This window comes from Talpa europaea (assembly GCF_964194135.1).
Source record: "Talpa europaea genome assembly, chromosome: 2".
Taxonomy (NCBI): domain Eukaryota; kingdom Metazoa; phylum Chordata; class Mammalia; order Eulipotyphla; family Talpidae; genus Talpa; species Talpa europaea.
In genome coordinates, this window is record NC_140068.1 from 107,220,788 (window position 1) to 107,236,350 (window position 15,563).

At 45.6% G+C, this 15,563-nt stretch overlaps 1 protein-coding gene and 1 pseudogene across 2 annotated transcripts in view; both read left to right on the forward strand.

Annotated features, from left to right (window-relative positions):
• Nucleotides 1–242: 242 nt before the first annotated feature.
• LOC311188220 (patr class I histocompatibility antigen, A-126 alpha chain-like) lies at nt 243–2,845 on the forward strand (the record flags this gene model as incomplete). Its single annotated transcript, XM_084259371.1, has 5 exons — nt 243–246; nt 1,034–1,303; nt 1,519–1,794; nt 2,343–2,618; nt 2,739–2,845. The coding sequence occupies 5 exons, from the start codon at nt 243–245 to the stop codon at nt 2,843–2,845; spliced, it is 933 nt and encodes a 310-aa protein (XP_084115497.1).
• Nucleotides 2,846–4,313: 1,468 nt separating this feature from the next.
• LOC311188221 (lathosterol oxidase-like) overlaps nt 4,314–15,563 on the forward strand; it is a 42,749-nt pseudogene continuing 31,499 nt past the window's right edge. The window contains exons 1-2 of the transcript in view: nt 4,314–4,478; nt 4,764–5,205. The product of the transcript in view is annotated as a lathosterol oxidase-like (transcript). The remainder of the gene's footprint in view (nt 4,479–4,763; nt 5,206–15,563) is intronic.

Sequence of the window (15,563 nt, forward strand, 5' to 3'; positions counted from 1 at the left end):
AACCACAAACTAAATGCAGAAGGAAACATGAAAATCCTGCTGTCTTCTAATGAGACAGACAAGAAAGACAACTGCAAAAACAAAAAACATAAAAGATCCACGCTTTTCATTGCCCTGATTATTTTCACAAATAAGTTATTTTTCTTAAGAACACTTTCTATTATTATGCATTCGATTATTACTATTACTCTAACTGAAATAGTTACATGATTAAACACAGCTTTACTCCAAGTGTGGTAAATATGGGTAGAGATACCTCACACAAGATTATATACTTGGCGTCCTCCCTAATTTGTAACACCAGACACGGATCAGGAAAGGACAATGACTGAGAATCGCTGACCCAGTCCTTGGGCCTGGAATCATGGAGACAGGGTGGCCAAGCTTTGGGTGAGGAGAGGAAGGTGGAGAGCAAAGCCCTAGGTCCCCAGTGTGGTTCTCATAGTTCCAGGCCTCAGTCTGTGTCTAGGGCAGGAAAGTTACTCTTGGCGATACCCCACTGGCCCCTTGGTTTCACTTCTGTCTCCAACCAGCAGTGCCTGGGCCCTGCATACTTGTGACTCCTCCCCAGTTCTCAGTCCCTAGTGCCTGGAGCTTCCCAGAGAACCAATCAGCATCACTGCCTGCCCAGTTAAGTCTCCACCCACACCCTAGAGTCAGAAGCTCCCCAGACCTCAGCAGTGCTGGTCATGGGGCCCCCAACCTTCCTCCTGCTGCTTCTCTCCGGGCCTCTGGCCCCCACAGACCCCTGGGCTGGTGAGTGCAGGGTGGAGGGAAAAGGCTCTGCAGAGGAAGCTGCTGCCTTAGGCCCCTCTGTCACCCCCGTGGCCCCCTCAGTCCTGGTCCCTTTCTGTCCCCCCACCTGCCTCCTCCTTTTGTCCCCCTGAGTCTTGCCCCCTCTGGACCCGCTGCCCATGTTCAGTCTCTGGAGCTCCCTCCCTCCTGGACACTTTCTCCCCTGCCCCATCTCCCTGGGACTCAGGACCCGCCCCGGGAGGAGGGTCAGCCCGGCTTTCACCCCTCCCCGCCCCAGGCTCCCACTCTCTGAGGCTTTTAGAAACCGCGACGTCCTGGCCCGGCCTCGGGGAGCCCTGGTACTTCGCGGTGGGCTACGTGGACGACACGCAGTTCGGGCGGTTCGACAGTGACTCTCCGGATCAAAGGGTGGAGGTGCTGGCGCCCTGGGCGGAGCAGGTGGGGCAGGAGGATCAGGAAGAGGAGACGCGGAGCCAAAGACTCTCGGCGCAGAGGCTCAAAGCGCTCCTGGAGGACCTGCGCGGCTACTACAACCAGAGCCGGGACGGTGAGCAGCGCGGGCCGGGGCGGGTCACCGCTCCCGCCCCCACCCCCCGCCCCTAGTCTCAGTGATCCCCTGAGCCTGTGGCACCTGCCAAGCTCCTTACCAGGGAAGAGCCCGCGGGACTTTCACCCTTTAGGTGTCATTTAAGTTTGGGATTATTCAGGGCGGGGGATCGGGTGCGGGCGGGAGACCACGGGGTGACTGAAGGGCGGGCTCAGGGTCTCACACGATCCAGAGGACTTTGGGCTGCGACGTGGGGCCCGACGGGCGCCTCCTCCGCGGGTACGATCAGTTCGCCTACGACGGCGCCGATTTCATCTCCCTGAGCGAGGACCTGCGCTCCTGGACCCCCGCGGACTCGGTGGCTCAGATCACCCAGCGCGAATGGGAGGAGGAAGGTCGGGCAGAGCAGGACCGGAGCAGCCTGGAGGGCAAGTGCGTGGAGTGGCTCCCCAGACTCCTGGAGATGGGGAAGGAGGCGCTGCAGCTCAGAGGTGAGAGGCCTTGGATCTCCCTGAGGCGCACACCCTACAGGAAAATGGAATAATGGTCAGTAAAGCGTCCCCTTCTGGCCAGAGAGGGAGCTGCCTGCCACGTTTTCAAGCTCCGGGATGGAGACTGGCCCAGAGGCTCCCACTTTTTCTGAAGGACAGTTAAGGAATCCAGTTTTTCCTGAGAAAGAGGGGAGACCACCCGTGAAATCACTCTTCACTGCATCTTTTTTGACCAGCAGCCATCTTAGAAACAATGAGTTTCTCTCTTGAGATCTTGTTTTTTTGGTCAGAGAACATTTTTAGAGATCTCACTCCTGCCTGTCTGTGTCATCACCCTCCACCCAAGTCAGCAACAAAATGCTTAGAGACCTGCATCCCACCCTGGGCTCTCACCTGCTATCCCGGACTCCCAGACCAGGCTGGTTTCTGGGGTGTGTGCTCCTCCCTCCAAATATACTGTTTTGTCCATTGGAAGGTGGTCACATGAGGCTGCTTCAGTGTCCATGGAGGAAACACAAAGCATGAAATTTCCCATTCTTCCCACTCAGGCCCCCAGTGGGCACATGTGACCCGTCATCCCACCTCTGACCAGAAGTTCACCCTGAGGTGCTGGGCCTTGGACTTCTACCCTGCGGACATCACCCTGACCTGGCAGCGAGATGGGAAGGACCTGACCCACAACACAGAGCTGGTGGAGACCAGGCCCGGGGGGGATGGAACCTTCCAGAAGTGGGCGGCTGTCGTGGTGCCTTCTGGAGAGGAGCAGAGATACACGTGCCATGTGCAGCATGAGGGCCTGCTGGAGCCCCGAGTCCTGAGATGGAGTAAGGAGAGGGATGTGGGCACTGAGGCTGTTCTCAGGGCCATCTGGCTTTCTTCTGGAGACCTTCAGAGGGTCAGTCTGAGGTCTCAGGGTCAGGGTCTGACCTTCTCTTCCCTTCCAGGGCCGCATACTCAGTCCTCCTCCATCTCAATGAACCTCATTTTTGGCCTGGTTCTCCTTGGAGGAGCGCTCATTGGATGTGTGATGGCTGCAGCTCTGAAGTGTTAGAAGAAGTACTCAGGTAGGGAAGGGAGTGGGGGATCTTGTCTACTGGGGACTCTCAAGTCTCGGGGAGAACTTGCCTTACCTGGTTAATGGAAAGTACCATCCACACACGTGTGTTGCCCAGAGGGCATTTAGGCCGGTCCCCCCTTACCTCCTTTCTTCATTTTTCCCAGTCCTGACCTGGGTTTTTAGTCACATTCTGGAAACTTCCCTGTTCTGCAGGATTAGAAGATTCCTTTAGGACTTCTGACCTGGCTCCTCTGTGGTCTCACATGATGTTTCTTCCCACAGGTGGACAAGGAGGAAGTTACATCAGGTTCCAAGTAAGTGTGGGTCAGGGGTTGGATCCCTGAGCCCCTGGAGACAGTGTAGATGGGGGAGTCACTCTCATCAGTTCCTCCTGTGGGCTCATCTCTGAGCAAGTTTTGTTGTGTTCTCCCACAGGCAACTGCAGTACCAGGGCTCTGAAGTGTATCTCAGTCCCTAAAGGTGAGACCCTGGAGGCCTGCAGTGGGAGTGTGGGTTTTTGCAGAGAGGCTGGCATTAAGTGATAGGGATGCTTCCGGGAGGACATCTTGAGAATGCAGTGGCCTATTGATCATGTTAACACTCAGGTAATTCATCTGAATTTCTTCATGATTATTTTCTTTCTTTCACAGTGTGAGACAGCCTTGTGTTGGCCTGAGTGTTACAGGATTTCTTTTTGCCCCATATTTTGTGGCTTTATGATCCCCTGGTTTAAACCACTTCATCCCTGCGAGAATGACCCATATCCAGAAGACCAGAAACTCAAGTGCTGGCAAGGATATGGAATAAATGGGGCAGTCCTACATTGTTTTTGGAATATAGACTGAGCCAGCCCTTATGGAGACAGTATTGAGGTTTCTTAAAAGAGTAAATGTGGTTCTGCCATTGGACCCAGGATTCTACACTGAATGTCTACTCACAGAGGAGAAATACTCTCCTGTGAATGGACCTGCACTCCCGTCACCATTGCAGCACTGTTTACAGTAGCCAAGCTATGGGAACCACCTAAATGCCCCAAACAGGTGACAAATGAAGATTACATGTATATATATATGTACATATACAGGTGATGTATGTACCTGTATAATGAAATAGCATTTCGTGATCAGTAAACATAACTCATGCCCCTGCGGCAACATGGATGGAAGAGGGATAAATCAAAAGGAAAGAGAAATACTTACATATGGATGTAGAGAAAGCAGACGAAGGGCCAGATTAAGCCAAACTTTAAAACTAACCCTTAAGACCCGCCATGCTGCGCCTATTGCTGACCAGGGCTGCAGACCAGCCCAGGCTTCCTGGCCTGGCAGCACTGGGTGGTGGACTGACCCTCTCAGACTTATTTGACGACAAAGCCTGACTCCACTGACTGAGTCCCCCGTTGTGTCTTGTTGCATCTACACCACCACTGGGTCCCCAGCCTCTGCTGTTTGCTGGGTCTGAGATGGATCTTGTACTTGATGCTGCAGATTATGACTTTTTACACCACTTATATATCCAGCCACATGGCAGAAGGTGACATCTTCCGACAGACTGTTATTCTCCTGATAGTAATAAATCTTGGTGCTTTTAACCTTTATTTTTTCTTTGCAACACTGAGTTATTACTTGTGTATAATTCACTAATAAAACATCCACAATTTTTTAAAATGATTTTTTAAAATTTTTGTATAGAGGAAATGGGGTGAAGGCCAGAGGTGTAAAAGCACTCACCAGAGACAGAGTGGGGAGTAGAGCAGGTGAGTCTACAGAAATACACTGCTAAGGGGAGAAGTTGGCAAGACAGGAGTGGTCTGCTGCACCATGTGGATAGCTCCCTGGCCAGTGATCCAACACAGGCATTTGTAGTGGGCCTTCTCAGTGGTTGTGCTGAGACTTAACCCCTAGGCCACCAGAGAGGCCCAACCCCCACAATTTTTAAAGAATCAAGTCTTGCAAGAAATTGTTTACTGTTACCTCATTACCATGGATTAAGTATTCTGACCATCTCACTGTTTCTGCTAGAGCTGAGAGGATACAGCAAATTATATGACAATGTAGGAGAGTTTCCAAATGGCTGTATTCAACTCATGATTAGTATATGGTCCTTCCTCTTTTTCACCAACATACTGATCTGCTGGATTCACAGAGGCCTTCGCCAGACTTGTGTATAAGCGAACCATAAACTTCATCCTTCGGGAAGATTCCTACTCCACCTGCAAGTCATGCTTTTCACCCTGTGAATGACTTTCTTTTTACCATCTCTACCCTTTTATCTTTCCATTACACAACTTGTTTGTTTAGGTTTGTACGTCTTGGTCAATATTTGGACAATTTCCATTCATGATGGTGATTTTCGTATCTTTTTTTTTTTTTTGAAAGATTTATTTATTTATTTATACAAGCACTGGGTACAGTCAGACATGCAGGAGGGTAAGCGAATTCACCAGAGCCAGAGCAGGGAGCAGAACAGGTAGACTGACGAAGTACACTGCTGAGGGGAGCAGCAGGCAAGACAGCAGAGGTCTGCGCGCCATGTGGGACCCTCACCGGCAGCCGGGGATCAAACCGGTGCTGCAGAGGCTGGCAGCCTCGCAGCCCAGTGCCCACCGCTGCGCCACCGGGGAGGTCCCGTATCTTTAGATCTTAAGGCCAGTTATTAATGGCTCAGCTGACCATACACACCTCTTCTTTGACTACAACTGTGGACAATATTTTACATTGTGGGATAGAATTGGAGGCTCATTCAAAAATTCTTCCCCTTTTAAAGGGAAAGGACCACAGTTATGTGAAGAAGGTGATAGAAGAAAAGCACAGTAGCCAGCAGGAAATGGTGAAAAATGAAAAGTTATTCCATGGAGAGGTGACAAAGGCTGAGCAGATTATTGCCCAATTACTAAATATTTTTAATGAGGGAAAATAATCTACATCCAACCAGGAGACATAGCAATGGTAACATTTGGATACTCTGCACTGAAGGCCCTGCTGAGGGATGGTCATGCTGAGAGACCAAGAGAAACCAACCTCATAAATAAGTACAGGGGTGACCTAAGAGGTGACTGTTTTTCCAGCCAGTGAATCTGTAACTTGTATTGTCTTAACAATAATTTTTAAAAAGGTGGAGAGAAAGTAAATTATTAGGGGACCAGGTTATATCCATTTACTTTAACCCACCACATTCATTAAGAAAAAACTCATTGTGCTTAGTAACACCAAGTTTCAGTGTCATAACAAGGAAGCACAAATACAGGATTCAGGTGGTGCCTGGTGTCAAGAGTGAGCTCCGTCTTCCGTGCTGGCCCAGCACTGACCACTTGTCATACTTTGTTCATGGGGAAGCCTCAGCATGACAGCAGGTCTGATGGAATCTAGTAGTAACTATGCAAATGACCCACTTCTTAGCGGGTGTGATGACACTGTCATCACCCTACACACAGGAGGCTTATTCTCTGGGGAAATTGTCAAATGTTACATTTTACTGATCAATGAATAAACTGGAATTTCTAAAAAATATCCATACTACCATGATTCAATCCAGATGTGGAATTATTTAGCTAAAGATTTTGATGGTTTTTATTTAAAAACACTATGTAATAAGCACAAAATTATGTGACTTTAAATGTATTTGGAAAGGGAAACTTGATGGCCAAGTAGTATATTTGGCTGCTGGATTTTTGACTAAACTGATACACTGCACTTTTTCTATGTTTCGAAGTGAAAAACCTATGCTTTTCTATAAAAGGAAATAATTGCCAAATATTTAGGCTTGTCACTGAAGATTGATTTGGAATTCACAATCTTATCTCTGAGTAAGATGTGTTATCAACAGACCTTTCTGGACAGAGGTTGACATGGTGCAACTTCTCTTTAGAAACCTCAGCCTGGCTGCTGTGCAGAATCAAGAGGTGAAGGTGATAAATGTAGGAAACTAGAACAGATTCTAGGATGTAAAATTTGGTAGCTTTATGGCGTATGATCAGGAAAATAATAGGAAGTGTTTGGATCTGGATATATTTAGAGATGGAGTTTACAGCATTTCCTAATGTAACATCTGGGTTGTGAGAAAAAGGGGTCAGGATGCCACCCAACATCTCACACTGTGAAGTAGAGATGTGGAGCCTGCAGTGACACAAAGTAGCACATTTGTGGAAATGGCATCTGAGGTGTTCATTAGGAGAGCTGAAGCTGAGGGTAGTTCCAGCTGAAGCTGGAACTGCATGATGGTGGCAGTTGGACAGATGTTGGCAGCCTGCTGCCTTAAAGGGAACCAGAGTCTCTGAGTGGACCTGTTCACTCTGCACACGAAGTTCCAGGAAGTTAGAAGTTCTGCAAATAGAACTTCCCAGAATTGATTCCTATTCTCTGACGACGTACTGGCTTGTGGGCATGATCCCCACTAACCAGGGAAGCTTGTTCCAGCAGTAACTTATTCGTTTGTATAAGCATAAACACAATTGAGTGCTATTTTCTTTTTTGAAAAAAGATTTATTTGATTTATGCATACAACAGCTGGGAGTAGGCCAGAGGTGCGGAGGCAGGGGGAGGGAAGAAGAGTCACCAGAAAGAGAACGGGGAGCAGAACAGGCAGATTGACTGAAATACACTGCTGAGGGGAGCAGCAGGTGAGACAGGAGAGGTCTGCTGCACCATGTGGGTAGCTCCCTGGCTGGGGATCTGATTCAGGCCTCAATGGCTGCCAGTAGCTTCATAGTGCTGAGACTTAACCCCTCGCTCCACCAGGGGGCCTCTGTGTGCTATTTTCTTATCCTTTTGTTCATATCTTTTTTTTTTTTTTTTTTTTTGGAAGCCCTATATTTTTTTAATGTTAGAAGATTATCCATGAACGATTTAGTTTGTAACATCATGTCCATTTGAAAGACAGATTTTGAAAACCTAAACCGGTGTGAAAGAATCAGTGAAAAAGATTCCCCAGTCATTTTTGTCTTGCTTACTCATATAAATATTCTTTTTTTTTTTTATAAATTTTATTGTTATATTCCCCATACAATTGCAGCCCCCCCATTCTGACCCCAATCCCTCCCCTCCCACCCCCGCCCCCCTAAAAGTGTCTCTGGTTCATAGTTTTTTGTTGATTTTGATTTTCACTTTCTTATAGTTATTCATTTTCCCGGTCCCTTATTTAAGTTTTCTAGATTCCTGCTATGAGTGAGACCATCCGGTATTTTTCTTTTTCTTTTTGGCTTATTTCGCTGAGCATGATCCCTTCCAGCGCCATCCATGTTGCTGCAAATTGCATGTGTTTATCTTTTTTGAATGCTGAGTAATATTCCATGGTATATATGTACCACATCTTCTTGATCCAGTCATCTATTTTTGGGCATTTGGGCTGTTTCCAAAGCTTAGCTATTGTAAACAGTGCTGCTATAAACATAGGGGTGCAGGTGTTCTTTGGAATTGATGTTTCTGTGTCCTTTGGGTAAATACCTAGGAGTGGAATTGCTGGATCATATGGAAGCTCTATGTTTAGTAGGTCCAGAAATCTCCATACAGCTTTCCACAGTGGTTGGACCAGTTTGCACTCCCATCAACAGTGCAGAAGAGTTCCTTTTTCTCCACACCCTCGCCAACATTTGTTGTTGCTAGTTTTTTTAATATGTGCCATTCTCACTGGTGTAAGATGGTATCTCATGGTAGTTTTGATTTGCATTTCCCTGATGACAAGTGATGTTGAACATTTTTTCATATGCCTGTTGGCCATTTGCATTTCCTCTTCAGAGAAGTTTCTTTTAAGCTCTTCTGCCCATTTTTTGACTGGATTATTTTCTTTGTTGTTGTTGAGTCTCATCAGCTCTTTGCAGATTTTTGTGATCAGTCCTTTATCATTAGTGTTGGGTGCAAAAATGTTCTCCCAGTTGGTGGGGTTTCTCTTTGTTTTTGTTATTGTCTCTTTTGCTGTGCAAAAGCTCTTTAATTTGATGTAGTCCCAGCTGTTTATCTTTGCCTTCACTATCACTGCTTTGGGTGATGTGTCTGTAAAGATGTCTTTGATGTGCAAATCACGTAGTGTTTCGCCTATATTTCCTTCTATATATTTTATGGTTTCAGGTCTTATGTCTAGTTCTTTAATCCATTTTGAGTTGATTTTTGTGTATGGTGTGAGGTGGTGGTCAAGCTTCATTCTTTTGCATGTAGCGACCCAGTTTTCCCAGCACCATTTATTGAACAAACTTTCTTTGCTCCAATGCATATTCTTTGCTCCTTTGTCAAAGATTAGTTGACCATAAATCTGTGGGTTTATTTCTGGATTTTCTATTCGATTCCATTGGTCTGTATGTCTGTTCTTGTTCCAATACCATGCAGTTTTGATGATTATGGCTTTGTAGTATAGTTTGAAGTCTGGGAGTCTGATGCCTCCATTCCCTTCTTTTTTTTTCAGGAGAGCTTTTATTAATAAAAGCTTTTCTGGGAGAGTGAAAGGCAGAGTTGCTGTCTAGGGCTCTCCCCAGCCTTTCCCTGCTGCAAATTCATTTAGTCTCTGAGTCTTGTTAATAACTGAGAACTTCTCATCATCTGTCTGCAGCAGACAAGCCAGGAGCACAGGTGACATATGCACACTGAGAAACAGCTCTGGGATGTGATGTGATGTACATGATATTTGAAGTCTTGAACATGATGGGTCTCCCAGGGAGTGATGACTAAGGAAAATAAAGGAGCAGGACTGAGCCCTAAAACCCCTTGTGTTAAGACCACCTCCCAGAGCCAACTGTATACTCTGACACCACGTGGAGAAGGCAGGGAGACCAGGGACACTTGCCCACTTCAGTGAGCACAGGCACCGCTGGGACACTCATGAAGACGCACAAGGTCTAGAACAGAGTCTGAGAGTCTGTTCATAATAACATTGGTGCTGATCATACTTTTAGCAGAAGAGCGAGACCAGATTCCTGGCTGTGCGTCAGCCTCACCTGCAGGGCGTGTTGAGGAAGTGATTCCCAGTTTCCTGTTCATCACTCTGAGCTGCTGGGTCTGGGAGAGACATGAGTGTTGGTAACACGCCCACATATGTCCTGGGGCTCAGCCAGATTGGTGCCCCCTGATGTCAGTGATCAGGGAGCTGTGAGGACCTGGGAGGAAAAGACAAGACATGTGCTAGGGGGTCTGTTTTGCTTTCCCTCCCAGGAGGCATATCCAGGTGGACATGAAAAGTGGTTCAGCAGAAGGAAAATCTGTCACTGTCCCTGAATGGATTTCTCACTCATTTGATAAAAATTTACAGCACAGATTTTTCAAGTAAAATTTAGGAAAGGCATTAGTAAATACATGTGAATGTATACATTTGTATATAATAGTGTAGTGTGTGATATTGACTCCAGATCCCTGGGGCTTACCCAGCTGTTTCCTGCCCCCGAGTGGTGGGACATGCAGGCTTTGTTGGTGCGGCTTCCCCAGTGGGCACAGCCAGAGGCCAGTGGGAGCAGGAGTCTGAAAGGGCTGGCAGCAGCAATGGGGGTTTCCTGCCCTGGTACCCTATGTGTACACGTGGGAGCTGGTGGGCACAGCTCTAGAGGTGGTGGCAGAGGGGGGTTTCCTTCCCCAGAGCAAGCCAGGGTTAAGCAGAGGAGCCCCTAGGGCTTAGGCTCTCCCTAGGGAGCTGCTTCTGGGCAGCACCAAGGCCACCCTGCAGTGGGTGCCACAGGACAGCTTCACCGAGGCCACCTTGCTGGGCTAAGGGTGAGAACTGGGGGGGGTATCAGCTGGGTTTGAATGGACCCCAGCCACTCTGGCAGGCTCCAGAGGCCACTGCTTGAGGACAGGGCCCAGACCACCCTGACAGCTGTGCCTACTGCAGCCAGCAGCGGGAGTGGCAGTGGGTGACAGTAGGTGGGCACTTCACCACCAGCCCCCGTCAGTGTCATGGACAAAGACGGCAGCCAAGCTGGCTGTAGAGGCTCTCTGTCCCCCCACACAGCCCCAGGGCATGCAGTCCGCTGAAGTACAACAGCAAGGTTGTACTTGCTGCTGACTGTCCAGCACCATCTCCCAGTGCTGTGGCCTGAAAGGTCTGGCCCAGCGATCAGGCTGTGGCTGTGCCTGATGGGGTGTTTCCTCAGAGGGGAGCAACCGTGAGTTGGATCCTGGCCCAGTGCTTGCGGCTGTGCCACCAGCTCCAGGCCCTCCTTAACAGGACTGTCCCACCATATACGGGCAGCCTTAATTTGGGACTATGGGACGCTGCAGACACTATCTGGGGTAACATAGCTGGCTACTGAGGCCTTAGAGAATCTTTATTTCCCTGCTCTCCTGTTTGTTAAAGAAACCTCATTGGGCCTCCTTAGTGGCGCAGCAGTTGAGCGCTGGGTTGCGAAGCTGCCCGCAGCCTCCGCGGCGCCAGTTCAATCCCTGGCTGCTCCCTGGCCACCAGAGGAGGGTCCCACATGGCGCGCAGACCTCTCCTGCCGCCCACTGCTCCCCTCAGCAGTGTACTTTGGTCCTTCTGCCTGCTCTGCTCCCCGCTCTGGCTCTGGTGGGTTCTCTCACCCTCCCGCGCTTCTGACTGTACCCAGTGCATGTATAAAAACAAACAAACAAATAAAACATGCCTCTTTAAAATAATAAAAAAAAAAAAAAGAAAAAAAAAAGAAACCTCATTGCTGTTCCCTGAGCCTGAGTGGTCTTGCAATTAAGCACATGGGTGAGAAACACAGACAGTGCCCTGTCCTCTACCTTAGCTCTGTCCTTCTGAGAGAGGGTCAGGGAGGAAGGGCCCCTACCTACAGGAGTCTGCATAGGAAGGGCCCATACAGGAATCTGCACACACACAGGCTGCACGTACACGCTACATGACTCATGATCTGTTTTCTTTGAACTAAAGCTCCTGTTTTAAACTAAGATTCCTGCCCTGATGATGCCCCAGAGAGTGCTGGACACTGACGCCCTCTGATGTACCAGGGTCAGGATAACCGGGAAGCTGATGGCAAGTTCTGGGGCTGATTAGATCATTCTCCAGGATCGATCACATACTGGGACACAAGACAAACATCAACAGATACACCAAGAATGAAATCATACCAACCATCTTCTCCGACCATGAAGGCATCAAACTAGAAATAAACCATAAAAAGAAGGCAAAGAACTCTCCTACCTCATGGAGAATGAAACCCACACTACTGGAAGACCACTGGACTAATGAGGAGATCAAAGAAGAAATTAAAATATTCTTTGAGTTGAATGACAAGGAGGACACCAATTTCCTAAATGTATGGGATGCAGCAAAAGCGGTAATAAGAGGAAAATATATAGCAATAGAGGCTCACATCAAGAAACAAGAAAGAACTCAAAGAAACAACCTAATTTCAAAGCTCAAAGAATGAGAATGATCTAGAAAAAGAACAACAAAAAAAAACCTAAAACCAGTAGAAGAAAAGAAATAATAAAAACCAAAGCAGAAATAAATGAAATCAAAACTGAAAAAACAATCCAAAAGATCAATGAAACCAAAAGCTGGTTCTTCAAAAAAAAGAAATAAAATAGACAAGCCCCTAGCCAGGCTCACAGAGGAAAAATGGGAGAAAGCACAATTAAACAGGATCACAAATGAAAGAGGAGAAATCACAACGGACACAGCAGAAATCAAAAGAATAATCAGAAACTACTATGAACATTTATATGGAAACAAGTTCAACGATCTAGAAGAGATGGACAAATTCCTACAACTCTACTATCACCCAATGCTAGATAAAGAAGAAATAGAACAACTAAACAGACCAATTACACGCAGCAATTTTGAAATGGTAATCAAAAACCTTTCTAAAAACAAAAGCCCAGGATCTGATGGATTTACAAATTAATTCTACCAAACATTCAGAGATGAATTAGTGCCTATCCTTTACAAACTCTTTCAAAAAACTGAGAAGGAAGGGATAATACCAAACAGATTCTATGAAGCCAACATTATACTAATACCAAAACCGAACAAGGACAACACAAAAAAAGGAAACTACAGGCCAATCTCCCTAATGAACACTGATGCAAAAATCCTCAATAAAATTTTAGCTATCAGAATCCAACAATGTATCCATAAGATAATTCACCACGACCAAGTAGGATTCATTCCAGGGACACAAGGATGGTTCAACATCCAAAAATCAATCAACGTCATCCAACACATCAACAAAAAGGAATATAAAAACCATATGATAATATCAATAGCTGCTGAGAAAGCTTTCAAAAAAGGACAACACCCATTCATGATAAAAACCCTTGAAATTCTTGGGATATAAGGAACATACCTCAACATCAAAAAGGCCATATATGACAAGCCAACAGCCAGTATCATTCTCAATGGTGAAAAGCTGAAAGCATTTCCATTAAGATCTGGAACAACACAAGGATGTCCACTCTCACCACTGCTTTTCAATATAATACTGGAAGTCCTAGCCAGAGCAATAAGACAAGAGAAAGACATACAAGGAATCCAAATAGGAAAAGAAGAAGTTAAACTACCACTATTTGCAGATGATATAATAATATACATAGAGAACGCCAAAAACTCCACAGAAAAACTAATTCAACTCATCAATCTGTTTAGTAAAATATCAGGACACAAAATCAACACGCAAAAGTCAGTAGCCTTCCTATACACAAACAATAAATCTGAAGAAGAAGAAATAAATAAAAACCATCCCTTTTATTATTGACCCAAAAAAAAATCAAACACTTGGGAAAAAAATCTAACAAAAGAGGTAAAGGACCTATACAAAGAAAACTATAAAACACTGTTAAAAGAAATAGAAGAAGACACAAAGAAGTGGAAAGACATCCCCTGCTCATGGACTGGAAGAATTAACATTATCAAAATGGCCATCCTACCAAAAGCAATATACAGATTCCATGCTATTCCAACAAAAATTTCAATGTCATTCTTCAAAGAAATAGAACAATTATTGATGAAATTCATTTAGAATCACCAAAAACCCTGAATAGCCAAAGCTCTTCTGAAAAAAAAAAAGAAGGGAATGGAGGCATCACACGCCCAGACTTCAAACTATACTACAAAGCTATAATCATCAAAACTGCATGGTATTGGAACAAGAACAGACACACAGACCAATGGAATCAAATAGAAAATCCAGAAATAAACCCACAGATTTATGGTCAACTAATATTTGACAAAGGAGCAAAGAATATGCACTGGAGCAAAGAAAGTTTCTTCAATAAATGGTGCTGGGAAAACTGGGTCGCTACATGCAAAACAATGAAGCCTGACTACTACCTCACACCATGCACAAAAATCAACTCAAAATGGATTAAAGAACTAGACATAAGACCTGAAACCATAAAATACATAGAAGAAAACACAGGCTAAACACTACATGACATGCAAATCAAAGACATCTTTACAGACACATCACCCAAAGCAGTGATAGTGAAGGCAAAGATAAACAGCTGGGACTACATCAAATTAAAGAGCTTCTGCACCAAAACAAAGAGAAACCCCACCGACTGGGAGAACATTTTTGCACACAACACTAATGATAAAGGACTGACCACAAAAATTACAAATGATGAGACTCAACAAAAACAAAGAAAATAATCCAGTCAAAAAATGGGCAGACAGGTATATGAAACTTGTATATGAAAAAATGTTCAACATCACTTGTAATCAAAGAACATTAAAGATTTTTACAAAGTAAAAATCAAAACCAACAAGCAACTATAAGCCAGAGACACACTACTGGGGGGAGGGGGCAGGGAGGGAAGGGGAGAGGAAGGACTAGAGTCAAAATAAGGGGTGGGGGCAACTGTAAGGGGAATATAACCAAAATGAAAATGCATACATTGTGCAAAGATGAAAAAAGATGTAAGAATTATAAAATAAAATATTTATTAAAAAAAGAAAGTTCTGGGGCTGATCATGATGGACACCAGGAGTGTCAGCTGTGACAGGCTGTTCTGATGGACGATTTGCTCAGAACATAAAGTTTGTCAGTACAGAGAGCACCAGGGGACACAGAGGAGAGAGACGTGTGGAGAAGCTGCCTTGCCTCTTGGCTTTGGACTTGAACCAGGAACTTAGAGACTTGGAAGGAGATGCCTGGAAGAGACCCATGGGGAGAACAACCCTTACTTCGACTTGTACTTTAATTTTGCTCCTTTGGCCCAGACTTGCTGGGTCCTTCCATCCACTTCCCAGGTCCCCACCTGAACGTGCCTCAGACTTGGAGGTCATTTCAGGCCGCAGTGGCCCTGCTTTGGGCCAGGGCTGTGTGGTTGGGTCTTTACCCACGTGGGGATGGGGGACTTTGGGTGTTTTATTCGCAATATGTTCGTTCTTCTCTTTTCTCTCCATGCACATTAATTCTTTAAAGTTCTTTCACACTAAGAAAAAATATATACAAATTTGTCATGACTAAACTACAAAACTTATGCAAAACTAAACCCTTAAATATTGTATCTTCTTATGAGCAAACTGAAACAGCTGCTTTTCTCTTTCTCACCAAGATGTAAAACTTTTACTAAGTGTTCTGATTTCTCATGTCAAATGTTGTTTGCAAAAATCCAATAAAGTTCTTTTGCCCCCTCTCTTTAACAGACAATTGGAAATACGGGTATTTTACCAAGGCTTTGTCTGGAATGTTTTGTTTTCAGAAACCAGACTGATCTCAGTGACTACAAGGAAACAATAACCTGGCACCCATTTTAGGGGTACAAAATGCATGTCAAGAAGGCTGTTGACATGCCCAGAAACCCCAGAT